General features: G+C 42.7%; 1 protein-coding gene across 2 annotated transcripts in view; it reads left to right on the top strand.

Moving 5' to 3' along the window:
- TBC1D9 (TBC1 domain family member 9) overlaps positions 1 to 27,504 on the top strand; it is a 116,057-nt gene that overhangs the window by 44,759 nt on the left and 43,794 nt on the right. Inside the window, exons 2-6 of one of the 2 annotated variants that reach the window (XM_032412892.1) lie at positions 3,562 to 3,672; positions 17,092 to 17,210; positions 24,032 to 24,260; positions 24,688 to 24,949; positions 26,680 to 26,887. In XM_032412892.1, coding sequence (XP_032268783.1) covers positions 3,562 to 3,672; positions 17,092 to 17,210; positions 24,032 to 24,260; positions 24,688 to 24,949; positions 26,680 to 26,887 — 929 coding nt within the window. Of the gene's footprint in view, positions 1 to 790; positions 3,673 to 17,091; positions 17,211 to 24,031; positions 24,261 to 24,687; positions 24,950 to 26,679; positions 26,888 to 27,504 lie in introns of those variants that run through there. The other variant, XM_032412890.1, reaches the window with a different exon arrangement.

Below are 27,504 nucleotides of genomic sequence, written 5' to 3'. Positions count from 1 at the left end.
CCATAAGAGGTCTTCTGGAAAGAAGAGGAGATGTGGAACGAGGCAAAATGTACAGGTAATTTTAAATAAATTCAATAGGTACTCCAGAAGCAGAACTTGGAGGGGAGGAGGGATAGAAAGAGAGGTATTAAACAATTAGGAGTTTGTCATTTAAGGCAGTGGGAAGTGAGATAAGCACAACATTCTGAATAGAGGGAGAATTCTGCTCAGTGTTACAAAGGGAAAGGGCGAGTCTGGGTTAATGTGGACGAGTGTACTTATTGATTTGGCCGGCCAACTGCATACCTCGATTCACAGTATTACTTTCTGTCTGAATATCTAGTACCTTAAGTTTTCAAAGAATTTTCACAACAGTTTTCTAATTGTACGTGCACCTCATGTGCGCATTACAATATTATACTGTCTGTAGTTTAAAATATTTCAGCATGGACCCTATAGTAGGTATGTATGTACCTGTTCATTTTCATCTAAATCTTAGTGGAGCTGGTGGTGCCAAGTTGTGAATGCACACTCAGCGTTGATGAGCTGGTATCTCATCAGAAACCCTCACTTTGAGGGGGTGGTCTTCCTTAAACAACTCAGTTTTCTTTGTCCCTGAGTGACACTGGAGATTTTGTTAATTAGGATAATGGGTATTGGAGGTGGATTTCACTTGGGGACCTTTGTGGTGGTCAAGATGAGTGAATCAGGCTGAACCTTTTCAGGGGCCTTCCCTCCTGTGTATTACAGAATATACAAGTCTAGTGAGACATTGAGGATGGGGGAACTGAGGCTCAGGGAGGCTGGGTGTGAGAGTGGGGTAGTGGCAGGGCCAGGACTGAAGAATTCCAGAACTGGGACCACTTCTGTTGGCTGCTCTGCCCAGTGAGCTGTGCTTGCCCTTGAAGAATCTTTATCTGTGATGACAGTCTTTTAGAGGCTCATTAAACCATGTAGGCTAATCCTTGACTAAATTCCCTAAGCCCAGACTGCAGTGCGTGTTCCTTAGAACCAATGTATGTGCCATTTCCAGTATTGTGGGGGTTTCATTTCTTCTTTTGATTCAAAAAGAGTGAAGTATTACAAACACTCAGTTACGAATGATGTACTTGTATTTCTAGTTAACAGTGAAGGGAATCCAGCTTAGCTGGAGCACTCTTTTCTGCTTTTCAATATACTCTTCCATCTGCAGATAATTGAAAAGTAATTAGAGGTCTTTGCAGTAAATCCACGCCACAGTAGAGAAAACAAAAATGCATACATGTGTGGCATTATGTGGAAATTTACCCCTTGGAAAACTACAAGCCGTAGGGATTTTAATGTATTTCATAGAGGCCAGATCAAACAAATGAATTAATTTCCACTTTAGTGAAAGTTTGTTTTTCCTGGTGTGTTCAGATCGGCTATGGTCACTGTGGTTTGGAGTGAACCTAAATGGGTTCCTGTCCTTGGACAAAGACCAAGGACAACTGTAGGACTTGCCCATGGTTAACCTCCCGTAGGCTTTTTGATTAATAACCCTGGTTCAGGAAGGCAAGTGCTATTATGATCACTTTGCAACTGAGCCAGTCAAAGCAACGAGAAGTTAAGTGGCATGTCCACACCACAGAACTGGTTATAACAGAGTCAGAGCCAGAACTGAGCTCGTCTGAACACTAGGTGACTCAGCGATACAGCTCTTTCTATGACCCCAGGCTGCCAGAGCAAAAGGAAGTGAATTTCATTGGTATTCCATCAAGGTATTCCATGTGGTGATATGGTGGGAACCAAACCTCAAGACATTGTTCCAAGACAACACGTCAGGAGATACTAGTGGTGACAGTTTCAGAAGAACTTATGGTTCAGATTCAGCAGAACTTCATGAAAATCCTGCTATGAGCCAGGCACTGAGCTTCGTGGTTCCCAGTATGCTGCTTATTTTCAGCAGGAGCAGAGCAAGGGAGCCTGGGGACCTTTCGCTTCCCCACGTCAGCCTCAAGCACTTATCAATAGTATCCCAAAGCCATTTTTAATAGACATGCCGTCTAAGTAGAAGTCAAATTAAATAAAGGAGTGTCTTGGCAAGTTCCAGACTGGTTTCTTAACCTCTTATTCCACTCAGCCTGTTGCCCTTAAATCCTATTATATTCAGTCTTATTACAAGAACAATCTCGTAACTGTGATATTGTCTTCCATTTTATCCTTGAGAAAACCGAGGCATTGAAAATAAGATGCCTTGCCCTAAGATGAAAACTATCCAGAGTTCCTAATTGGTTCTTCTGAGTCCAAATCCCACTCTGTGCTGATTTCCATCCAACTTTTGGAATAATTATGGGCATTTACTTTATGGGAATCTTTTGGATTCATCCTGTCAAGTAAGGGATCTAGTTTATTTGACTTTGTGGAATCTGTGTGTCTCTGTGTCCATGTTAATTAGAATAATGAAGAAAATGTCCGGTGCCTAATCCCAGGTGGGATAGATAAAGGAGGCACACTTTCCAGGAGGGGGGGATGTTGGAGGAATGGTGGTTATAAGATAGATTTGCACTCCTGGAAAGAGAAGACGCTGCCTCTTCTTAAGTGAGCATTGGTGCACTGAGTATTTGCATTTCTCATGAATAAATAGGTAAATTCATTTGCTGACTGTTCAGGCATCCTGGACTTGGATGACATGGGCGAGTTTCCCCCTGGGTTCTGGACAGATCAGTGAGGTTCCTGTCCCACAGAATGCCACCGTATGCTACCCCAATGCCTTTCCTGACCCTCAGCCTAGTTACTGCATCATTGTAGAGGGCAGTCATCTGCAGCCATCTCTGGTTTTAATGACTGATGTGACAAATGCTAAAGGACTCTGCCACTGAGGTGGGGAAATGCTTGTTTCACAGCCCTTGTTCACTCCTAAACAAGTGTGAAAATCACTGCTTTGCCTTCTCCCCTACTAGATTATACATACCTTAAGGACTCTGTCTTACTGTGTTTTGTGCCTGCCGGGTTTGCCTTGCCCACAGTAGGTACTTACTTCATGTTTGCTGAGCTAACCTATACTTTTCCAGTACAAAGAAAAGTGGGACAGATTAAAATAATATGTAGGCCAGCCTGGCACACTGACTCAGATAGACATGACTGCTTCCAGGCCTTGACAAGCTACTCAAATTAAGGATTTGTTTCTTAGGTGAAAAGGGGGAAGACATAATGCACATTGGGCATAATGTAGATAAAGCAGAGACACCAACACATAAGTGCTTAGTACCCTACTTATTTTTATTTTAAACAGGCATTTGTAAGTCCGGGCATCTGCCCGGGACCGAGCTCCCGGCTTTGTCAGCCTCCCGTTAGTTTTGACACCAGCAGACTGCCTTCCAACTTCGGCAGTTTCTCTTGGAGGTTGTGGGAAAAAGTAATGTAGAGTCAGAGTCAGCATCAGACTGTTTAAGATGAAGACTTTGCCAAGGTGGGGTGCAACAAGAGAGGGGCTGTCGAGAAGGGTCGTAGGGGAAGAGCATCAGGAGGTCCGACAGAAAGGGTATGCTGACACGGCCTCCGGGAATTTGGGGGAAGCACTGGGGAGACCCTTAAGCATTCTTCTCTCTCCTCCACCCTCAGGCCTTCTCGTGGGTACCCTTGATGTTGTGCTGGACTCCAGTGCCCGGGTGGCTCCTTACCGAATCCTTTACCAGACGCCAGACTCTTTGGTCTATTGGACCATCGCCTGTGGTAAGTAGTGATATTCAGAAATATGGAGAAATCTGGTGATTAGCAACTTTCTGCCAGAAGGGAAGGACCCTTTATTTGGGAATACAATCACTTGGTATTTTAGAGTAATTAAGCATAGCCACTTCAGCAGGTAAACTCCAAATCTTAATGGCTCCTTTGTCTACCCCATTCTCACTCTGGCAAAGTCTCCTTTGGATCCTGTGGCCTTCTCCAACTGTAATGACACGAAGCCTCCATGGGAGGATGACTTAGAAGGGAAAAATGGGAGATAGAGGCACACCCACATTTAACTCCCTGGGCGGGACGTGTCACACCCCACTTCCACTCACACTGTGTTGGCTAGAACCAGTCGCATGACCCCAGCTTAACTCCATGGGCAGCTGGGAAATGAAGAGGAACATGGGGACTACTTGGGTGCCCTCAGCAATACATATCTGAGCACGGTACTTTCTACTTGAGTAGGGATTTTTTTTTTTTCCCTGATCATAATCTATAATAATGTCCTGTGTTTAAAATGGTGGTCAGCAGCCCTGCCGTTATTGGATCTCTCACAAGAATTTTTAATCTAGGGGCGCCTGGGTGGTAGTCGGTTAAGTGGCTGCCTTCGGCTCAGGTCATGGGTCCTGACCTGAGCTGAAGGTCTGCCTGCCGCTCTGCCTACTTGTGCGCTCTATCTCTCTATCAAATAAATAAGTAAAATCTTAAAAAAAAAGAAAAGAATTTTTAATCCAAAGTGGCCAAGATTTTTTTTTTTTTAAGATTTTATTTATTAATCTGACAGAGAGAGACAGCGAGAGAGGGAACGCAAGCAGGGGGAAGTAGGAGAGGGAGAAGCAGGCTTCCCGCTGAGCAGGGAGCCCGATGCGGGGCTCCATCCCAGGACCCCGGGATCATGACCTGAGCCGAAGGCAGATGCTTAACGACTGAGCCACCCAGGCGCCCCGGCCAAGATTTTTTTAGTTATTTGTTTGCATGTGGCTTTGCAAATAACCATAGGAAAAGCAAGGGCATTGAGCACTTAATTTTTTTTTCATTTTTTTTTTACCTCCACTTGATTTTTTTTATTATTATTAATAGACTTTATTTTTTAGAACAGTCTTAGATCAGAGAGTTCAGAGAGCTCCCATCTGCCCTCCACATACATAGTTTTCCTTATTATTAACATCTTAGTATGGTACATTTGTTTTAGTTAATGAACCCATATTGATACACTATTACTTTTTTTTTTAAGATTTTATTTATTTATTTGACAGAGAGAGCACAAGCAGGGGGAGCGGCAGGCAGAGGGAGAGGGAGAAACAGTTCCCCCACCAAGTAGGGAGCCCGACCTGGGGCTCAATCCCAGGACCCTGGGATCATGACCTGAGCCAAAGGCAGATGCTTAACCGTCTGAGCCACCCAGGCGCCTCTTGATACACTATTACTAAACAAAAGCCGTAGTTTGTTTGTTTATTTTATTTTATATTATTTTTAAGATTTTATTTATTTATTTGACAGAGAAAGACACAGCAAGAGAGGGAACACAAGCAGGGAGGGTGGGAGAGGGAGAAGCAGGCTTCCTGCTGAGCAGGGAGCCCGATGCGGGGCTCAATCCCAGGGTCCTGGGATCATGACCTGAACTAAAGGTAGATGCTTAACGACTGAGCCACCCCGGCGCCCAAAGCCATAGTTTATTTAGATTTCACCTAATGTCCTTTTTCTGTTCCAAGACCCTATCCAGGATACTATATTATATGTAGTTGTCATGTCTCTTTAGGCTCTTGGCTATGGAAGTTTCTCAGGCTTTCCTTGTTTTGGATGACCCTGCTGGTTTTGAAGGATACTAGTCAAGTATATTGTAGAATTTCCCTCTACTGCAATTTGATGTTTTTCTTATGTTTAGGCTAAGGTGATGGATTTTTGTTGAGGGAGATCACAGAGATAAAGTGCTATTTTTATTACATTATGTCAAGCAAGGGTACATATTGTTAATTTATGACTGATGAGGTTTTCCTCAGTCATCCAGCTGAAGTAGTATTTTTTGGGTTTCTCCACTGTTATTATTTTCTGTCCCTTACCATGCTGTTCACTTTCTGGAGGTCACTATACACAGCCCACCCTTAAGGAGTGGGGAGTTTTAATTTATTCAATTATTTTTATCAGTATGGAATCATGCATATTGATTTTATACTTTGGAGAGTCCAGTGCTACTTTATTTTGTTGCTCAAATCATTCTAGCTTTGGCCATTGGGAGCTCTTTCAGTTGACTTTGCTCAGTCTTTAAATTGATCTCTACTTAGTAGGAAGTGCTGTGCTAGGATCTAAAGATATAATGATAATTAGATCCGGTCTCTGCTCTTGAGAACAGAAGTAAATATTCAATTATAACCCAGTGTGAACCAGTACCACACAGTGCCAGGTGATTGCAGGGTGCCCAACTAAATGCAAGAATCTCAGCTGGGCTTTTACACAGTAGGAGAGGTTATCTGGGTGTGATTTCCAGCTGCCGGAAGGCCCTGGTGCCCTCGGAATGCTCCCTCAAGGATTTAATGGTACCTGAAATTCTAGCATTGTAGTGTTGTATCCCTTTCGAGTTATTCTGGTTTAGATGCAAACAGGCCCATGAGAAATGATGGAATATATCAGTCATTTATGCATTCTGGTGAATGAAGGCATGGCATCAGGGTGCAGGGCATGGAGAAAACCACCTGGGAGTGAAGGGTGGGGATTGGAGTGAGAGGAAGGAGATCAGGGCTACAGGAAGAGGGAAGCTGGGACCCTGAAGAAGACAGGCTTACCAAGCCACCCAAGCTCCTCTAAGCCGTCATTCAATACACAGAGGAAGGACCCAGTAGCTACTGTCGAGGGGGAAGTGTCCTGAGGTGGTTGGTGGGAATGCGTCACATTTAGTCGGCAAACATTCTAGAATGTGTTAAAATAGACATTGTAGTCAGCAAGTGACGAAGTAAAAAGAAAGAGAATTAGAAAGCCGGCAGGGCCACTTAACAAGGGTGTGGAAAGGACACTCTGACACATTCTCTCTCACCTTCCAGCCTGCCTACCACTTGTGTCCAGAGGCTTTTGAGATCCTTTGGAGCTTGGAGCTCCTTAGAGCCCTCCTTTCTCTCCTTACAGCAGTTCTAGGCACCTGGACTTGCCAGGCAGTGTGCATTTACACTGAGGGGAGCTTCTGGTTTGTGCCTCTGTGATTCTTCTTTTCCTGCCGGCTCAGCCCTAAGCTTTTCTTCTTTCCCTGTGACCTGACATCACTACTCCTCTCAGTTTCTGAGGCTTTGCCATTCTATGAAGCAGATGCTCTTGTGAATGCTCGTGTAGGAAAGAGCCCAGAGTTACAAAGCTGAATTATTCCTGAATTATTTGCCAAACCAAAACTAAGGAACACGAGGCAGTACATGCTGATGGCATACTTTATACCACAAGGAGATGTACTTTCATTTTTCCAGTAAATAATGCCTGTCACAACTGCATGATCTCATTATAATAAGCCCAGAACAGCTTTAGCTTTTGTATATATTGATTACCCATAGAGATACCTCCAGAATTTCCTTGTGCAAGACTCCACGGAAGTGACAACCAGTGTGAAAGTCCCATTCACCCATTAGTCCTTCTTATCGATTTCCATTTAAAACCCAAATTGCTGGCTCCCTTTCAGGAGAGGATTTTAAGAGCGGAAGCTGCCAGCTTTCAGATTTCTCTGATATGCTGACCTTTGGGTTTGTCATTTTAATGGTTTTTTTTTTTTTATAAACTGCAAAGTTGGTATTTGGTGGGACAGTGTGTCAAGAGCTTTTTAATTTGCTTGACTTTTCATGAATCTTTGCTGTAAGAGAAGTGTCAGCAGAAAACCAGGTGAGTCTAGCTCACTGCCCTGTAGAATCCACAGGATTGCAAAACGTTGCTGTATGCCATGCATGTCGTGAATCTGCAACATGTAAATTGGATTCAAGGGAGCATCTACCATCAGTGTCTTCACAGAGACCACTTTCTGTAGAAGAGCAGTGGTAAATCCTAGTCGTTTGACTTGCCTTAGACTTGAGTCACAGCGAGTCTTTTGCAGAGTCTCACTTACTCCCAACGTAGCAGTCAGTCACCTGGCGCTTGGCAATAATATGAACCATATAGAAAGAAGAGTGGAAAAAAAGCAAGAGTTATTTGGTGAAACATTATTTTCATAAGCTGCTTCTAATCTTCTTCTTCTTTTTTTAAATATTTATTTGAGAGAGAGAGAGAAGGGAGCATGAGCAGAGGGGAGGGGCAGAGGGAGAGGGAGAAGCAGGCTCCCCGCTGAGCAAGGAGCCCGATGCGGGGCTCGATCCCAGGACCCTGGGATCATGACCTGAGCTGAAGGCAGAAGCTTAACCGACTGAGCCACCCAGGCGCCCCTGCTTCTAATCTTCTAACAGTTGTATCCAGATTGGTTTGATTTTTTTACTTTTCCTTGGCATTGAGACCTTTAATTGGGAAAGGGAACCAAAAACATTCCTAAGTAATGACTTTCTTTTCACTACTACCCAAATTGAAGCCACCATTCTCTTTGTTTTCTTTTTTTTTGTTTTTTAATTTTTTGAGAGAGAGAGAGCACATGTGAGCACAAGCAGGGAGAGTGGCAGGCAGAGGGAGAAGCAGGAAGACTAGGAACCTGGGATTGTGACCTGAGCCCAAGGCAGACGCTTAACCAACTGAGCCACCCAGGCATCCGGGCCACCTTTCTCTTCGGTTGATACTCCATTGTGCCATCAATTCTAGCCTGCTGAATTGCATTTTGCTCAGTGGTTTGTGCAGTAAATTACACCTTTTGCCATCTCTTAAGGGCATAAAGGAAGCAGTACCATAGGAATTTGTCTAGCCAGCTTTGTTGAGCTCATTATATTCTGACAGTCTCCCCCTCTCCCCAGCAGTCAGTTGACCATTTTTCATCTGAGGCTCTCATTAGGAAGCTGAACAGCTACAGGTCTTCCCTCAGCAGCGGATGTTTTGTACTTGGTGCTCCAGAGGCAGGAGAGAGCCCAGTCCTCTGCCCTCCTTGGCCTTCAGTGGATTTCAGTAGAAGGCAACCCATTTGGCTCTCCCCATTAGAAGAGCTAGAAGGTTCTAACAGTAAGAAGGGTTATACAGCCTCAGTGAGAATATAGACACATAAAAATGATGGTAACTCCAAGGACGTCGTCTACAGAGGAGCTCTGGGACCACCGAGAAGAGCAATAAATAGAAAGAAGGAGATGATGACAATTCCCTCTGGATCTGACTTTTCAGCAGGACTGATAAAGGAAATGTGTGTTTGATGGGCACTTCACTGATGACACAGCCCTGCATGGTGCCTTGATTTGGCTGCCTGTTGATTTAGTTTCTCTTTTCTTTACCATCCCAGAATTTCATCTGGGCCTAGATGCTCATTTGTTTTCAGAACTGAAAGCTATTTTAGCCACCATCTTGCGTAACGGTTTTATTTTACTAGGATGCAGAGGCAAGGTGAGTTGCCCAAGTTCACAATCCTAGTTGTAGCTAGTTAGTGCAGAGCTGAGACCTAATTCTTAGGTCTCCCTCTTCCTAGCCCAGTACTTTTTGAGTAGAACCATACTGGCCTTTATGATTAAGCATTCTTGTAGTCAGCAGCTGGTAAGACCCAGAGTTTAATTAAAGATTTCTAGTTGGTTCTGCTCCTGCCATTTCTGTACAATAGAGAGAGAATATGTGGGATAATTTAGTTGCCATCCACATGAAATACATGTAATGTGGAAGTTGGCATTTTATAATCCTTTCTTGGTCCGGGTATCTCAAAAACTATTCTTGCATCTTTGGGAACACAGCAGCTTAAAACAACTTGTGGGGTGCCTGGGGGCGCAGTCAGGCATCCAACTCTTGATTTGGGCTTGGGTCATGGTCTCAGGGTTGTGGGGTCTAGCCCCATGTCAGGCTCTGCGCTCAGCAGGGAGTCTGCTTGGGATTCCCTTTTCCTCTCCCTCTGCCCCTCCTGCTTGTGCTCTCTCTCTCCCTCTCTCTCTCTAGAATAAATAAATAAATCTTAAGAAAAAAAACTTGTTTTTTTCTTTAAGTAATACATGTTCATTGCAGAAAATTAGAAAATAAAGATAAGCAAAAAGAATAAAATTTAAAAACAATACCACACTCCAGATCACCTTTTATTTATTTTTTGTATTTTTTAAAAAATTTATTTATTTATTTTAGAGAAAGAGAGAAGGAGCGTACGAGTGTGGAGGGTGGCAGAGGCAGAGGGAGAAAGAAACTTTAGCAGACTCCTCGCTGAGTTCGAAGCCCTACATGGGGCTTGATCTTAAGACCCTGAGATCACAACCTGAGCCAAAACCAAGAGTCAGACGCTTAACTGACTGAGCAACCCCCAGGGGCCCCTCCAAATCACCTTTTAGACTTTGTATACAGAGACTTTGTATACACACACACACACGTATATGTCATATGTCATGATACGTCATATGTCATTTCATGTATATGTCATATGTCATTTCCATGTCAATAAAACCTATTTCTGACATGTTTTAATGAGTAGATAATATTTTATTGTGTGTGTAACATAATTTATCTGATACATTATTATCGGAAACATGAGTCTTTTTTCCCCTAATGTTAATTGCATTTTGAACAACCTTAATCAATACCCTCTGAAAAAAAAATCTTTTTCACATTCCTTTAATTATCACTTGAGGATAAATTTATAGAAATAGATATGCTGAGTCAAAAATATACATATCTGTAAGGCTTTTAGTGTCCCTAGCTTGATTGCCTTCCAGAAAGATAGCCATTTACTTTCTCCCCATCAGAGTGGGAAAAAGACCTTGGCACTTAAGTGAAATTAAAATAAGGACATCAACCACATCCAGGACTGTAGGAATCTTACAGTCAAGGCTGGATGAGTTATCTGGGCTTCTCTTTTCTCAAAGTGGTTATAAAGCGGAACGCCTGGGTGCCTTCAGCTCAGGTCATGATCCCAGGGTTCTGGGATCGAGCCCTGCATCGGGCTCCCTGCTCAGCGGGGAGCCTGCCTTCTCCCTCTGCCTCTGCTCCCCCTGCTTGTGTTCCCTCTCTCTGACAAATAAATAAATAAAATCTTAAAAAAAAAAGTGGTTATAAAGCTATGAGCATATTGTTATGGCCCATAAGAGATTTAAGCAGTTATGTAAGAAGCTTAACAGTAGTTACACAAGGAATTGTTCTATGCACACCTTACTCCAGTAATATGTACACTTAGCAGTACAAACATAATGATGCCATGGCCAGAGAGATTTCTGCTGAATGCATGTTAGTCAGGCAAGGGTTAACCAGCCGATGTTTTAGCGCCCTGACATCAGAAGTTAGAAATACCTCCAGCATCGTAAGTCAAGATGAGATCTTTGTCTATTGCTTGCGATGGTAATAGCAAAAGTAACTGTTTATTTAGTGCTTTATATATTCTAGACCTGTGCTCAGGACTTCACATGTGTGTATAATCTTCTTTACTCCCCAGCACAAACCAGTGTGGCAGGTGTTGTTACCTACATATTAAAGATGAGGCATTTGAAGCACAAAGAAAGGAATTTACCTACGATTACAGAGTCAGTATGTGTACTTTTGAAACCAGCTGTACTTTTTTTGACATCAAAGCCTGTGTTCTGACCTATGATGTGATATTGTCTGCCTGATAACCAGGCTTCTTCTTATTCCAGGTAATCTAACCTCTAGTCATACTTATTGCGCTTAAGTAGGTTTTGTTTTTTGGGTTTTTGTTTTGTTTTTCTAAATAACATCCTTTTTTTAAAAAAAAAACTAAATTAGCCAACATACAGTACATCATTAGTTTCAGATGTAACGTTCAATAACTCATCAGTTGCATATGATGCCCAGTGCTCATCACATCACGTACCCTCCTTAATGCCCATCACCCAGTTGCCCCATCCCCCCACCCACCTCCTCTTCCTTGTTTTTCAGAATCAAGAGTCTCTCATGGTTTGGCTCCCTCCCTGATTTCTTCCCATTCAGTTTTCCCTCCCTTCCCCTATGGTCCTCCGCACTGTTTCTTATATTCCACAAGTGAGTGAAACCAGTCGTTCTCTGATTGACTTATTTCACTTAGCATAATCCCCTCCAGTTCCATCCATGCCGATGTAAATGGTAGGCATTCATCCTTAAGTATAGGTTTTGGAGCTAGGTAATCATGCATCACAAAGAAATATCTGCTGATTATCTATCAGTAGGGCTGTAAGCCTTTGTTCTTAATCCTCAGAGGCCAGATATGATAGAATCAAATCATGGTTCCATCTTAATGCTTCTTCCTTTTTATTTCAAGTAGCCTTTATGTACTTTAAGATACATTTAAAGCTAGATGAGAAATTAGACTAGGATGATTTTCTATTTTTCATCATCTTAAAGAACGTTCAAATTTTGCCTGGATATATGCACAGAGCCTGTGGCTAGTATTCTTCAAAACAAAACAAAAACCACCACTCTGAAAGATAAAAGATTCCCATTTTTCTAAAATTAATTTCTAAGTAACCTTAAGCCCATCAGGTGTTGATCTAGTTTTTACCACAGCAGAATGCTTTAACCTGGATTAACGTGGATTTTCTGGAGGATTCTCTTTCCCAAGACTGGCTTTCTTTGTTGTGCCAGCTGACTGCACAGTCGGGTCAGCTTGTTTTTCCTGCTGTATCTCTGTAAATGAAGCCTTTCCAGAAAATGGACAGCCAAGCCCTTCCTTTCTTGTTCTGAGCATCTAACACCTTCTGTTCAAACTGCTGAGTGGGGGCGCCGTTAAGTGTCTGCCTTCGGCTCAGGTCATGATCCCAGGGTCCTGGGATCGAGCCCCGCATCGGGCTCCCTGCTCGGCGGGAAGCCTGCTTCTCCCTCTCCCACTCCCCCTGCTTGTGTTCCCTCTCTCGCTGTGTCTCTCTGTCAAATAAATAAATAAAATCTTAAAAAAACAAAACAAAAAAACTGCTGAGTAAATAGACCAGTCCCTATTCACAGCACAAGAGCTCCATGTTACCTCACCTTAAAAAATAACCAAAGAAAACTTCCAAGATCTTAAATATTGCAGCACTTGTATTTAGTGTCTTAAGAAAGGAAAGAGCTATTTATAAGGAACATTTAGGATTCCAACATTTTTCCTTTGGAGTTTAGCTCATTCCTGAAGAGTGGTCTAGCAAAGCAACAGTGGGTCTCAAACAGCAGGACATTTGCTCTGTGATCTCTGAGACGTAATGTGGACTCTTTGGTCTGGAGTGAGAAGTGTACAGAAATGGACACCTGATTTCACAAATAATTTTTACAAGAGTGGCATCTTCAGAATTTGTCTTGTCTGCTGGGTCAGGGAATCCAGCTCTGCTTTGTCGGTATTGATCATACTTCTAGTCCCCAGAACCTGGAACATTTAGGAAAGTGTTCAGAGAATGTGGTGCTTTTGTCGTAGAAGGTACATTTCATTACTTGCCCTAGAAAGTATTGTTGGGTATAGGTACGTATCCATAGGTAGTTCCTGAAACTTCCATCGGCTGATGGCATTTGTGTCTTTTTTCTCTTCTCAAATATGGTGATAATGGTTTCATATAATGGTACACAAAGTCCTTCCTTATCTGGAGTTCAGTCTTCTGGAACTTTGATATCTTAGATGTAGATAGAGCCAGAAGAAACCTCCAAAACCGGTTTGGTAGTACAGAAGTAGGCCCAAGGCACCGGGTACGCTGAAAGGGTTGCAAGACCTAAAGCTGTGGAGATATGCCGTATCGGCTCCTTTCCTGTACGTGGGAGCAGTGAGTGGCTCAGGATAGCTCTAGAAGCCTAGTCTTTTTATGTGACCCTCAGAAGTATGGGAGAAGCAACAGGAGATGGAGAGCTGAATGGAAACCGCACTAGCAGCATCAGTGGGGGGCAGTGGTAGCAAAAGAAGATAGAAATGTGGGGATTTACATTCTGGGCAGCAAGAAGTAGAAGAGCCAATGGTGCAAATGGTGTTAGGTGGTAGGAGGTAGAGATCACGGAAATGATGGACAGTGCAACGGGGTGGGACACAGCAGGTCCTGGGACAGCAGAGAAGGCAGGAGGTGGGGAAACAATGTTTATAGTAAATCTGAAATTCGGTACAAGAGTGCTCGGCTGGCCTACTTAAAGATGGGAGGGGCGCCTGGGTGGCGGAGTTGGTTACATCCAATTGATTTTGTCTTAGGTCATGATCTCGGGGTCGTGGGATGGAGTCCTATGTGTCGGGCTCCACACTCTCCTGTTCCTCTTCCTCTCCTTTTGCCTCTCTTCTGCCCCCTGTGCTCTCTCTCTCTCTGTCTAAAAATGAATAAATAAAATCTTCAAAAGTATATATTTAAAAGAAAAAGTTGGGAATTAGCCATAATGTCTTTGTATTCTATCCATGACAATTGGAAGTATGAGTAAATGTTTGTTGAATGGGTATATGCATGCATATACACCATTTTTACCCTGCGTGTGTGGGTGGGTGGGTGTGCTTACATGAATATGTACAGAAAGAACACTTTTTTTTTTTATTATGTTATGTTAGTCACCATACATTACATCATGTTTTTGATGTAGTGTTCCATGATTCATTGTTTGCATATAACACCCAGTGCTCCATGCAGAACGTGCCCTCTTTAATACCCATCACCAGGCTAACCCATCCCCCCACCCCCCTCCCCTCTAGAACCCTCAGTTTGTTTCTCAGAGTCCATCGTCTCTCATGGTTCATCTCCCCCCTCCGATTCCCCCCCTTCATTCTTTCCCTCCTGCTATCTTCTTCTTCTTCTTCTTTTTTTTTTTTAACATATAATGCATTATTTGTTTCAGAGGTACAGAAAGAACACTTTGAAGGCAACATGTGCAAAGCTGAAAGCACACCTGTTCTATCCTAGGTCTTGTAGCTGATGGACTTTTCTATTCAGGATAATTGAGGATTAGTGAGGTTGAGCTGAGGTTGGATTCCAGAGCCAATGTAACAGGAACTCAAAGTCCAGTACCTCGAGTGACTACCTGGTCAAGGGCAGAGCATGGTGAGATAGCAGTCAGTAGCCTGACCGTGTGAAAACCAGCCTCTGGAAGGCACATCTGCAATCAACATAGGCAGGGGCAGAAGACAAGATCAGACAGACGCTGAGAATTGTGCCCGGCAGGTCTGCAGAAGCTCAGCAGTCCCGTGGGTCTCCAGGAGTGCCTCTGTCCTGAAGTGCACACGTCTGAGAGGCCAGCAAGCACGGGTGGCCGGGGTGGAGGGCTCATGGCAGGCATTAACAGGGCTCTATCTATCACAGCCAGTCACAGCTGGTGATAGTAGGGACCTGTTTACAGACAAGGAAGGGCATTGTATACCTTAGAAATTTTTCCAGCAACTGGGGCGCGTGGGTGGCTCAGTCGGTTAAGCGTCTGCCTTCGGCTCAGGTCATGATCTCGGGGTCCTGGGATCGAGCCCCGAGTCGGGCTCCCTGCTCGGCAAGGAGTCTGCTTCTTCCTCACCCTCTGCCCCACCCCCACTCACACTTGCTTGCTCTCTCTCAAATAAATAAAATCTTTTTAAAAAAAGAAATTTTTCCAGTAACTATTTAAAAATTTAAAGTGTATAATATTTTAAAGCCCTCTGGTAAACTCCAAAATGACTCATTCTCTTAAATATTTCAAATGGGAATTGTTCTTTGCATCTGAAAAATATTTCCTCTTTTCCAAATTATCTCTGAGGACATGATTCCTTGGGATTTTTATAGCATTGCTCTGAGATGGATAAGGGTTTGATGTGTGTGTTTGTGTGTGTGTGTATGTTTCATTCATCTCCATTTTACAGATTAAACAAATTGTCTAAAGTCACCCAACTGGCTAGTGGCAGAGGGAGGGGGACCCAGGTGTCCTAAGTTCTAGCTCTCTCCGTGACATCGTAGTTGCCTTTACCCAAATAAGTGGGCCATGGGTAATGCCCAAAAAGAGCTGCAATCTGTTCTTTCGTGTTTTCGCAGGGCTGCCTCCCCACTAACAAATCTGCTTTTCAGCCTCTCCATCGGTATTCTGTGTAGGCAGTTTTGGTGTTTAGTCTTAAAATAAAAGAAAACGAACTTGGGTTTGGTTTTGTTTTTCCTTTCCTTAAACAGTGGTTCTGAAACCCCTCAAGCCTACCTCACCTCAAGGAGATTTTAGTTCTGCTCTTACAGTTCTTTTTTTTTTTAAGATTTTATTTCTTTATTTGACAGACACAGCGAGAGAGGGAACACAAGCAGGGGGAGTGGGAGAGGGAGAAGCAGGCTTCCCGCTGACCAGGGAGCCCAATCTGGGGCTCCATCCCAGGACCCTGGACCATGACCTGAGCCGAAGGCAGATGCTTAACAACGCCTGAGCCACCCAGGTGCCCCGCTCTTACAGTTCTGAGTATAATTGTACACGCACTCATGTCTCCCGCCCTTCTTTGTCAGGAGTCAGAGTGAGATTCTGACTTACCTTGAATTGCTGGTGACAGAGGACCAAGAGAAGAAAAGACACTGTTAAGAAATCAAGGAAAAGAAAGCTTGGAAATCTGAGGAGATGCCTGGAGGTTGAACCAGTGGAATCAGAAAATCATTCCTTAATTCTGGAATGAGTAGTGCATACGATTTGTCTATATGTATATGAGTGATTTATAAAACATGGTTTTCTGCAAGATCATTAACAATGCCAGAGCAAGAATAAAAGGGGAAGGGGAAGGAATTTAGCCCAGTATCTTTACAACCACATCCTGACGGCACGCCTCCGTGTGACGCCCTGCAGTTGTGAGCGGAGAACAGTGCCGGTTACATATGCTACAAGGCTGGGTGGTTTCAGTGTGGAGCTTGCCAGGCGAGGTGACTTAATGCTTCTCACCACTGACCCAAGTGCAGTGACTTGCTCGGAGGCTGTGAGGATGACCTCATCCCATTACATTTCAAGGCAGCTGTGCTTGCGAGAGCCAGGCAGCTCTTCTCCAGCGATCATCCCCTTTCACATCTCATTCATAATTGAAGTGAGTGAGGATCATTTTTGCCCATTATAGGAGGTGGTTACATCAGACCTCCAGGGGCATACGAAGGCTCTCAAATCATTGCAACTTAACAACTGTAACCTAGTATCCTAACAAGATCTAGGTTACCCTGTGAAGTGCAGGTTCTAGGAGGGAGACAAGCGGAGGGTGTGCTCACGTCCCAATCCAGAGACCTGAGTGGGAGAAATGTTGCCACTTCTAACTGGAGACAGCATTAGGAGAGTTTCTGAACCCACCTGATCAGTGCTTACTCTCAGGTTTCCATATCTCTAGGTGTCTTCTGTGTTTCGTCTGAAGGGGAGAAAACGTTTAAAGGCAGAGCTGTTGGGACAGTGGTCTCCTTTAGTGACACTGATGAAGTGAACGTGTTTAAGTATCTTTTAAATTCCCAAAATTTTATTATTTTTTTTATCATCTTACTGTTCATACAGGCGGTTCCAGAAAAGAAATCACCGAACACTGGGAATGGCTTGAGCAGAATCTACTGCAGACACTCTCCATCTTTGAAAACGAGAATGATATCACCACATTTGTGAGAGGAAAAATACAGGTAGTGGGTCGTTTGCTTTGTTTTGCTTTAACTTTTAATTGGAAACAATTTCAAACTTACAGAAAAGTTGAAAAAATAAGAGCCTGTAGTAGACCTTTTGCATATTCTCCTATTGTTAACATTTTACCCCATTTACATTATCATTTGAGTGCTCATTTACTTTCTATTTGAGTGGAATTTCCCCCCATATACTTCAGTGTGTATTTCTAAGAATATTCTGTTAAATAATAACACTGCAGTTATCACCTTCAATAAATTTAACATTAACATTATACTTTAACATTTGGCACATATTCCAGTCTTGTCTAGCGTTTTTTCTCTTTCAGTCCAGCGCAGGATCCAGTCTGGGAAGCAATTGAATTGGTTTTCATCTCTTATCTCCTTCAATCTAGAACGTTTCTATAGCCTTTCTTTGTCTTTTATGACATTCATGTTTGTTGTTGTTTTTTTTTAAGATTTTATTTATTTTTTGACAGAGAGAGAGAGACAAAGAGAGTGAGAGAGGGAACACAAGCAGGGGGAGTGGGAGAGGGAGAAGCAGGCTTCCCGTGGAGCAGGGAGCCTGATGCGGGGCTCAATCCCAGGACCCTGGGATCATGACCTGAGCCAAAGGCAGCGGCTTAACGACTGAGCCACCCAGGCGCCCCTATGACATTCAGGTTTTTTTTTTTTTTTAAGATTTTATTTATTTATTTGACAGAGAGAGACACAGCGAGAGAGAGAACACAAGCAGTGGGAGTGAGAGGGAGAAGCAGGCTTCCTGCGGAGCATGGAGCCCGATGTGGGGCTCGATCCCAGGACCCTGGGATCATGACCTGAGCCAAAGGCAGATGCTTAATGACTGAGCCACCCAGACGCCCCGATGACATTCATGTTTTTAAGTATGCGGTTCTGTTTTTTTTAACAGGACATTTTTTCGTCTTGGGTTTTATCAGATGTTTCCTAGGATTTGATTCTGATTATACATGCCCAGGTGGAGCACTTCATAAGTAATCTTACATCCTTTTAAGAGTATCATTTCTGGAGGCACATGATATCTCCCCTCATGGGTGATAGACCCAGCAAGGTGTTACCTACCCGGGTTCTCCACTGTAGAGTGACTAATTTTGCCTTTTCCAATAATAAACAATTTGAAATTTTCTTTCTTTCTTTTTTTTTTAAAGATTTTATTTATTTATTTGACAGAAAGGTAAGAGAGAGCACAAGTTGGCAGAGTGGCAGGCAGAGGGAGAAGGAGAAGCAGGTTCTCCGCTGAGCAGAGAGCCGGATGCGGGGCTCAATCCCAGGACCCTGGGATCATGACCTGAGCTGAAGGCAGACGCTTAACCCACTGAGCCACCCAGGTGTCCCCATGTCCCAGACTCATCTTGTAATTTCTCTGTCCCAGTCCTGGAATCAGCCCTTTGTTTCAGTTCGCTTTGTTTCAGGCCCTTTCTTCTTTGCTGCATTGTTAGTTTAGTTTTAGTTTTTACATGCAGAAAATAATAACATGCTTCCAAAAGTTTAAATTTCCCAAAGTGTTACTCCCTTCTGCATCCTTGCTACCCTGTTCTCCCCAACTTTTTGTAGTTAACCAACTTCCTTGTTATCTGGTCTATCCTTCCTGTGTTTCTTTTTGTAAAAAGAGGCAGATATATGTATTTTTCTTATTTTTCTCTAATTCTTACACCGAAGTCTTCATGTACTTATGCTCCTCTGCATTTGCTCTTTTCACTCAATAACTCTTGGGTAATACTTCATATCAGTTCAGAGAGAGTATCCACATGTTGTGTTTATTTTTTAAAAAACATTTTAGTAGTTTGGTTTTTTTTTTGAAATACTAATTTTTAGATTTACAGAAGAACTATAAAAGATAGGACAGAGAATTCCCATAGACCCTATCACTCAGCTCCCATTAATACTAATATCTTCTGTAACCATAGTATATTTATCAAAACTAAGAAATGAACATTAATGCAATATTGTTAACTACAAGGGCACCTGGGTGGCTCAGTCAGTTAAACATCTAATGCTTGGTTTTGGCTCAGGTCATGATCTCATGGGTCATGAGATCGAGCCCCGCATCAAGCTCCACACTCAGTGTGGAGTCTGCTTGAGATTGTCTCCCTCTCCCTCTGACCCTCCCCCTGCTCACCCTTTCTTGCACACGTACTCACTCTCTCTCAAATAGATAATCTTTTTTTTTTTTTTTTAAGATTTTCTTTATTTGTCAGAGAGAAAGAGAGAGCACAAGCAGGGGGAGCAGCAGGTAGGGGGGAGAAGCAAGCTTCCTGCTGAGCAAGGAGCCTGATGTGGGGCTCAATCCCAGGACCCTGGGATCATGACTTGAGCCGAAGACAGACGCTTAACCAACAGCCACCCAGGCGCCCCAATAAATAAATCTTTAGAAAAAAAAAATATTGTTAACTATAGACTTTATTTGGATTTTACCAGTTTTTCCACTTCATGTCTTTTTTTATTCCATGATCCAATCCAGGATCCCACATTGCATTTAGTGCCTGATTCTTTTTAATAGGTGCATATTATGTGTGTATGTACTGTAGAGAAATCAGCCCTCTTCTACCCTTGGACATTTAAGTAGTTTCCAATATTTTGCAATTATAAATATATATATACACACACACGCACACAAACATATAATATACAATTATAATTTACATACAATTATAATTCATACATATAATAATATACATGGCTGTGTGTGTGTGTGTGTGTATGTGTGTGTGTGTGTGTTTGTTGTGGGGGTATCTTTATTTAAAGTAAGCAGGTGGGGTTTTGACAAATAAAGGGGTAGATGGATGTTTTTTTTTTCTTCTTCCCAACACCCCCCCCCCCCCCCCGCCAACACACACACAGGACTTGTACCAGTTTACATTCCCACTGGCGTGTATGGGAATGCCTGTTTTCCCACAACTTCACCAAGAAAGCAGATTATCAAGCTTTTGAGTTTTTGCCAATCTGGTGGGAAAATATTTTAGTGTTTTAATTTGCATTTATCTCACTTAATGAGTGAAGTTGAACATCTTTTTAAATGTTTAATGGGCATTTTTATATCTCTCTAGATTCTCTGCTCATGTCTTTCACTTATTTTTCTATGGGACTTTTGGTCTTATTTTTCTTTAATTCTTAAAAGTTCTTTTATATAAAGGCCATTAGCCTTTTATCGGTAATATATATCATAGATATTTTCCCTAAGTTTGTCATTTGTCTTTTGACTTTGCTCATGATAGTTTTTGCCATGGAACATTTAAATGTTTTATTTAGTCAAAATTACAAATTCTTTCCAAATTTTTAGTCATCGTTAGAAAGCCTTTCTTTACCCCCAGGTTAAGGAAGAATTCTAGGAAGTGATCTGATAGTTCGCTTCTCATTAAAATTACACAGGATGGTCAATTTCTTCTCTTTCACTAAACTTTTACAGGAACAAGTAGTAGTTTTATAATCAGAAAAAGAAGTGGAATATCATTGGTTTTTAGGGTCTGATATTTTTGAGGGAGAGAACTGAATTTTAACTGGACCACATAAAATTAGGGAGGGCTGAGCAGCACAAAAGCACATATATCAGCCTCTTCCTTTCTCCCACCCTTTGCCCCTCAAGATGGATATTTTTCACTGCTTCAGGATGGCTGATTTCAGTTTTTACTCCGTGGTCATAATTAAAGAAACTAGACAGGTAGTGAAGAGGGTAAAAATGGGAGCAGGGAAGATGTTGGGCAGGGTCAGTTTGAAGTTGGGAGGAGCTTCCAAACAAAAAAAGTGTTCTCAAATAACTGAGAGTTGTTTTATTGATAAAACCCATCTGATTTTATAACTTCTTCATTTCATTTCTGAGTCACGTGTCTGAATTTCTGGGAAGTAATGGCTGAATTTCTGGGAAGTAATGGAAACAGAGAGAGTGTGAGGTTCCTCATTTGACAGTCATTTGACCGTATTGCAGGGGGCAGCTGACTGGTGCGGGGATGGGCGTGAGGCCTCATCCCCATGCAGGGCCATTACTGAGGTCCCCAGTTAGGTTTTGCTAGTCCTCCCTCAGATGGTGCCGTCTTTGGGCAATAGATACAAATTGCTTAGAAGTGACAATAGCCAGGAGGAAAACAAAAACAAGCATACAAAAAAACCCAGAAAATAAAACAAGGACAATTATGTCAAATAGCCATTCTTCTCACTGTTTTCATTATACCAAATAGGTCACATTTAATTCCCCTGAAACCAATTATGAGGAAGGAATTGCTATTAATGCAATTATGTGTGAAAGAATGTCATTCATGTGCAAATGAATGCTTTAAGCATTCCCAGTTGTCCAATAATGAAGGGAACCAACAAATTTATTTGTTTTGAGATTTAATTAACTTTTATAAATTATAAATGTAATCATTAACTACAGAGGCAACCATAATCCAAACCCATAGATCACATTTTGTGTATTTCTTTCTAGATTTCTGGAGTGCATTTTATCATAATAGTAGTCTTACTGTGCATATAATTTTGTATCACGTCTTTGTTTCCTTGACTGGTATTGTTATATAATTTTTAGTTATTTTAATAATGGAATAAATCCCACTATTGACCTTACCATTCTTCTCTTTCTAGAAGTCCCTTAGCTTCTAGACCAATGTGGACAGGCACAAAGAGTAATACAATACAGTGAACACTTGTTCATATAAGTTCTCCTATAGTTTTTGTTTCATTCCTTTGGGATAGATTACAAATTACAAAATGTTGATTACTGAGTTAGTTTACACATTTTTCATGGAACTTAGTAGAGATTGTCAGTATATTAGAATCCCTGTGCAATTACACCATTGCTCACTTTTCAGTATTCTGGTTGGTTTAAATCGTTTTCCAAACTTAATAGGTAAAAGATGGGATCTTACTGTTTTAATTTTCTATCTTTGATTATGAGGTTAAACATTTTTTCATGTTAGCTAAGTTAGTTTTCCTTTTTGTGAATTCTGTGTCAATGTCGTTTGTGTATTTCAATTTATATTGGGCATCCCAAATATTTGGACTGTAGTAATTTTTCAGTTAGGTGAAGCTGTTGTCTGGAACCAGGATAACCCACTTTATGTTATGTAGAACCTGTAGAACATAAAAGAAGGAGACGTGCCATCCCTTTGTTCCATTATCCACCTGGCTAAGAAATTACAAGCAAACTAAGGAGAGGTTCTGCATTTCTGGATCCTCTCCCTTAAAGGTGGGGAAGTTGGGAGTTGAACCCTATGGGGACTTTACTGTTGAAATTAGTTGGCAAGGCTGGTCTGTCGATACTATGTACTAGGCCCTGGAGTGTTCCAGAGTGTTGTTTCTTAGTTCCGTATCTTCAAAAATTCTCTCATATTAGAAATATCTTGTTTTTGGGTGCCTGGGTGGCTCAGTCATTAAGCATCTGCCTTCGGCTCAAGTCATGATCCCGGGGTCCTGGGATCGAGCCCCACGTCGGGCTCCCTGCTCAGCGGGAAGCCTGCTTCTCCCTCTCCCACTCCCCCTGCTTGTGTTCCCTCTCTCGCTGTCTCTCTGTCAAATAAATAAATAAATAAATAAATAAATAAATAAATAAATAAATAATAAAAAGAAATATCTTGTTTTTTAAACTTGGATGAGCATTCTAGAAGCATGGTATTTAGTAGATCTGGAATAATGCCGTTTGAATGTTTTTCCACTCAAAACATGGGTATCATTTGCTTTGTTTTACATCACTCCCTTCTAGTATTCTCCTTACTCTGACTTTAGGTCAGAGCCCTGCTAAGTGGTCCAGGGGAAAGGTATTAGCCCACTTGAGGGTCTCCAGGCTTACGCTAAGTTGATTGGCCATTGGGGTTGCCTAGAAACCCAACTGCTACTACTTACTAGTGGTTTCCCACTCGGTCAGTTATATTTATTCATTCATTTCATATATATATATGTATATATATATGTATGTATATGTATAAGTATATATATATGTATTTGATCCCACTCTAAAGGCATTGATAATTTTGAAATGTCACATAAGCTGTAGGTGTATTTGCCAACCGGGAAAGGTTTTTCCATCCTTCTTCTGAGCTGGCTACTTCTCCCTACCCAGAGGTCCAGTGCCGTCATGCAACCTCGTGGTTGTCTGAAGTTCCCTAATGCAGCACTCTACCAAAGCCTGCTCATCCCTGGATTAGCCTTGGTTCCAAATGGATCTCCTCTGGTTTCCATGAAAGCCAGCCATCTCTGTTCTCTTAATGAAGTAGTAATCTTGCGAAAAGCAGAAACTGACCTTTGGGGTGACTTTATCATGATGAGCTAAGAAAAGCAGTAGAATTTGCGAAATCTTTACATCTCCTCATTTGTGGAATAAAACCATGGGCTTCATTTTAAGTGAACTTCTTAAAATGATTAGCACCAATAAACAGATAATCAAATCAATATTGTTATTTGAAGATCTTTTAGTACACAAGTGCTCCTCAGTAACAGGCTTAGAATTGGGGGGCTGCCCTTGAAAAATAATGTATCAATTAAAAAAAAATTCTAGCATTAGAAATTGGTTTTTTCCTTTCCAGCATATACAGCATGCAGAAAAAAGCAGCCCTAGTCTTTTTTTTTTTTTTAAAGATTTTATTTATTTATTTGACAGAGAGAGACACAGCGAGAGAAGGAACATAAGCAGGGGGAGTGGGAGAGGGAGAAGCAGGCTTCCCATGGAGCAGGGAGCCCAATGTGGGGCTCGATCCCAGGACCTTGGGATCATGACCTGAGCTGAAGGCAGACGCTTAACGCCTGAGCCACCCAGATGCCCCCAAACAGCCCTAGTCTTATTAATATTCATCGTGTGCCTCGTTTTCTCCTTGCTGTAGGGCATCATTGCAGAGTATAACAAGATCAATGATGTGAAGGAAGATGATGACACGGAGAAGTTTAAGGAAGCCATTGTGAAATTCCACAGGCTGTTCGGGATGCCCGAGGAAGAGAAGCTCGTCAACTATTACTCTTGCAGCTACTGGAAGGGGAAGGTCCCCCGTCAGGGTTGGATGTACCTCAGTATTAACCACCTTTGCTTTTATTCTTTCCTTATGGGAAGGGAAGGTGAGTTGTCTAGGATTTCAGAGGGAAGCTTGGGAAAGTCTGCTGAGAGTTTGCCCCAAACTCATAAACCACATCAAAATGCCAAAAATAGATCTGTAGTGATGACTTGGTCTACACTGTGTTTTAACTACCGAACAAGTGAAGGCAATTATTTTCATTATTAAAAAAAAAAAAAAAAAGGTTATTAAGTAATAAAGGTTCTCCAAAGCTATCATAAATGTCGTTGACATGGACTTCAATCCATAATAATGATGACTTCAGAATTTACGGGGTCTGAATTTGTCTCTGAAACAAACAAAACAGTAATAAATATGGGGCATGCAAACTCCAAGGAGTTCAGCAAGACTGGGGGCTGGGTTGTGAGACTGAAGGATCCTTTGGGGATTTTAAGGAGCCAGGTGCTCACCAGCTTGTTCCCTGTGCTCAGCCAAGCTGGTGATCCGGTGGGTGGACATCACACAGCTTGAGAAGAACGCCACGCTGCTTCTGCCTGATGTGATCAAAGTGAGCACGAGGTCCAGTGAACATTTCTTCTCTGTATTTCTCAACATCAATGAGACCTTCAAGTTAATGGAGCAGCTCGCTAACATAGCCATGAGGCAACTCTTAGACAATGAGGGATTTGAACAGGACAGATCCTTGCCCAAACTGAAAAAGAAGTCTCCTAAAAAAGTGTCGGCTCTAAAACGGTAGGTGACAGAGACAGAGTCTTACACACTTTAGAAACAAGAAACCCTTACATTCTTTTATGAAGTGTAACTTTTTCTGAACCTCTTCAAGGGTTCTGAACGCTTTTCTGGGTATAGATGCAGAACTGAAAAAGACTGTCTGAAGCACTCAAAGGTCAGTGAGTGACATGGCCAGCTCTGACACAAAGTGATGGGAACTCTTCTGGTCCTAGGGGCGGGGTGCCTATGGGCGGGTGCTATGGGGAAATGGGGCAGGGTGGTGGGAAAGGCCCTCAGGGGATGCTGCTCGGAGTGGACTCTCAAGAGGTAGTAGAAGTTACCCATACAGATTCAGTAGGATGGATATTTCAGGCAGAGGGAATAACACGATGCGGGAATCACAAGGGAAAAGCGCAGAGGGGATTAAGTCCATCAATGTCTGGAAAGTGGTGAGGCATGTGATGAGGAGAGGCTGCAGAAAAGCCTGGAAGTCTGGATGTGGGACTGGAGCTAGAGAGAGGGTGAGGAAAAAGGTGAGGCTCTCAAGTGTAAATGTATGCATGGAATTGTCCGGAACTGAGATGGGGAGTGAGAGAGGGAGAGCATGTCCAAGGGATGTGCCAGCTCAGTTTTGATCGTGTTGAGTTGAGTTGTCTGCAGAGCATCACATTGAAGATCGGTCCGGTAACATACATGGAATTGGAAGTCCCTGGCATACAGCTGCTACTTGGAACCTGACAAGAGATGACTGCAATTAAGATGTCTGGGGATTTGAGGCGTGTTTCAGTAGAGCGGTTGAGGGTGAATGGTGTTACTGCGGTGCACTGAATCACAAATGGAAGGCAAGGAACGGGATATAGGCAAGTGTAGACTGCTCTTTCAAGAAATTCAGTAGTAAAGAAGGAGGGATTGCTCTTAGAATGTAGAAGATTTGAATATCGGATAGAAGGGGAAGGGTTTGTGGTGACGGGAGATGCAGAGAAGGAAGGAGCATGGAGCTAAAGCTGTAAGGAAAGCAGTCATTTTAGAAATGACATCTAATAGGGCATGGAAAAAGTTGCTTGCGTGTGCGGATACCTCTCCCTCTGAAATGGAAAGGAAGTAAGAGTGGGTGAGAATGGAAGAAAGTTGGAGGTAAAAGGGAGGGTATGGCTGGGGGGGAGCTCCTAGAAACTCCACCACCCGGTGGCATAGGAGCTTGAGCAACTGACTTGATAAACAGGAAAAAGGAAAAAAAAAAACAAAACAAAAACCGAGCTGAGGTTGGAAACTCTCGTTGTCCAAGAGGTGGATTGTTCCTGGGTTTCAGGCAATTTTGTTGTCTTTTTAGGGCAGACAGTGATGGCCAGATTCATGAGGCTTGTTTGCATTTTCATTAGATCTTTCTTAAGAGATAAGGCCTCCAAAGTGGCTCTGGAGAAGTGTGAATGTAATAATCTCTTTAGAAATTATTGTATTCCTTTAGAAAAAGAGTGGGTTTCCCATCCAGGCCTAGTTTTCCTAAGATTCTTTAACATTTACAGATACTGATTGTAAAATGACTGCCCAAGGGACCTAAATATATTAAAATAATTATATTGTGCTTCTGGGTCATAGGTTGGAGTTAGCTCCAACAGAAAGCCAAGAAGGTGGGGATGAGTCTGACAGGATGGAGGCGCAGAGAGATGGGCCGGGGGACCTCCCCTGCTGCATCCTTTAGACGCTATTGAAACGTTGCTCTTGCGTGAGGTGACGCTGTTATCGCCTTCCAGCGATCTCGACGCCAGGGCAAAGAGTGAGAGATACCGTGCACTTTTCCGGCTGCCCAAAGATGAAAAACTAGACGGCCACACAGACTGCACTCTCTGGACTCCATTCAACAAAATGCACATTTTGGGGCAGATGTTTGTGTCCACGAATTACATCTGCTTTACCAGCAAGGGGGAGAACCTGTGTAGCCTCATCATCCCACTCCGTGAGGTAGGTGTCAGGTGAAAATGGATATTCTAAGAGTTTCCTTTGTAATACTTTTCTGTGTGAACCACAGATGTTTTTTATCAGCATTTCACTGGTGTTTAACAATGTTCATAATTCTTTGGTGTCCCCGGCCACCCCCTTTTGTGTGTTGTTATTGCTCTCGGTGACCTGAAAGAGCTTTTCTTCCCAGAAAAGGCAGCCTAGAGTTTTGGGTTTTTTTTTTAAAGATTTTATTTATTTCTTTGAGAGAGTGTGAGAGGGAGCATGAGCAGTGGGGAGGGGCAGGAGGAGAGGGAGAAGCAGACTCTCTGCTGAGCAGGGAGCCCGATGTGGGACTCGATCGCAGGACCCCGGGATCACGACCTGAGCTGAAGGCAGACGCTTAACCGACTGAGCCACCCAGGCGCCTCCAGCTTAGAATTTTAAAATGGAGATTTTACTATTATTCAGGTGTGGTGAGGCCAACACATCAGGAAGTGGCTGCCACTGGAAGGAGAGCTTGTTGTACTCACCATGCTTCTGGGAGAGGCCATGGGGGCACATTGGGGAAGCACCACGATTGGTCCATAGGCACAGGGAGTCAGGAAATGGGGGCAGGAGCCTTTATTGTGATTTCTTTG

This window comes from Phoca vitulina, unplaced genomic scaffold (assembly GCF_004348235.1).
Source record: "Phoca vitulina isolate PV1807 unplaced genomic scaffold, GSC_HSeal_1.0 scaffold14, whole genome shotgun sequence".
Taxonomy (NCBI): domain Eukaryota; kingdom Metazoa; phylum Chordata; class Mammalia; order Carnivora; family Phocidae; genus Phoca; species Phoca vitulina.
Note: the sequence above shows the minus strand (reverse complement) of the source record. Positions and strands in the feature narration are given on the sequence as shown.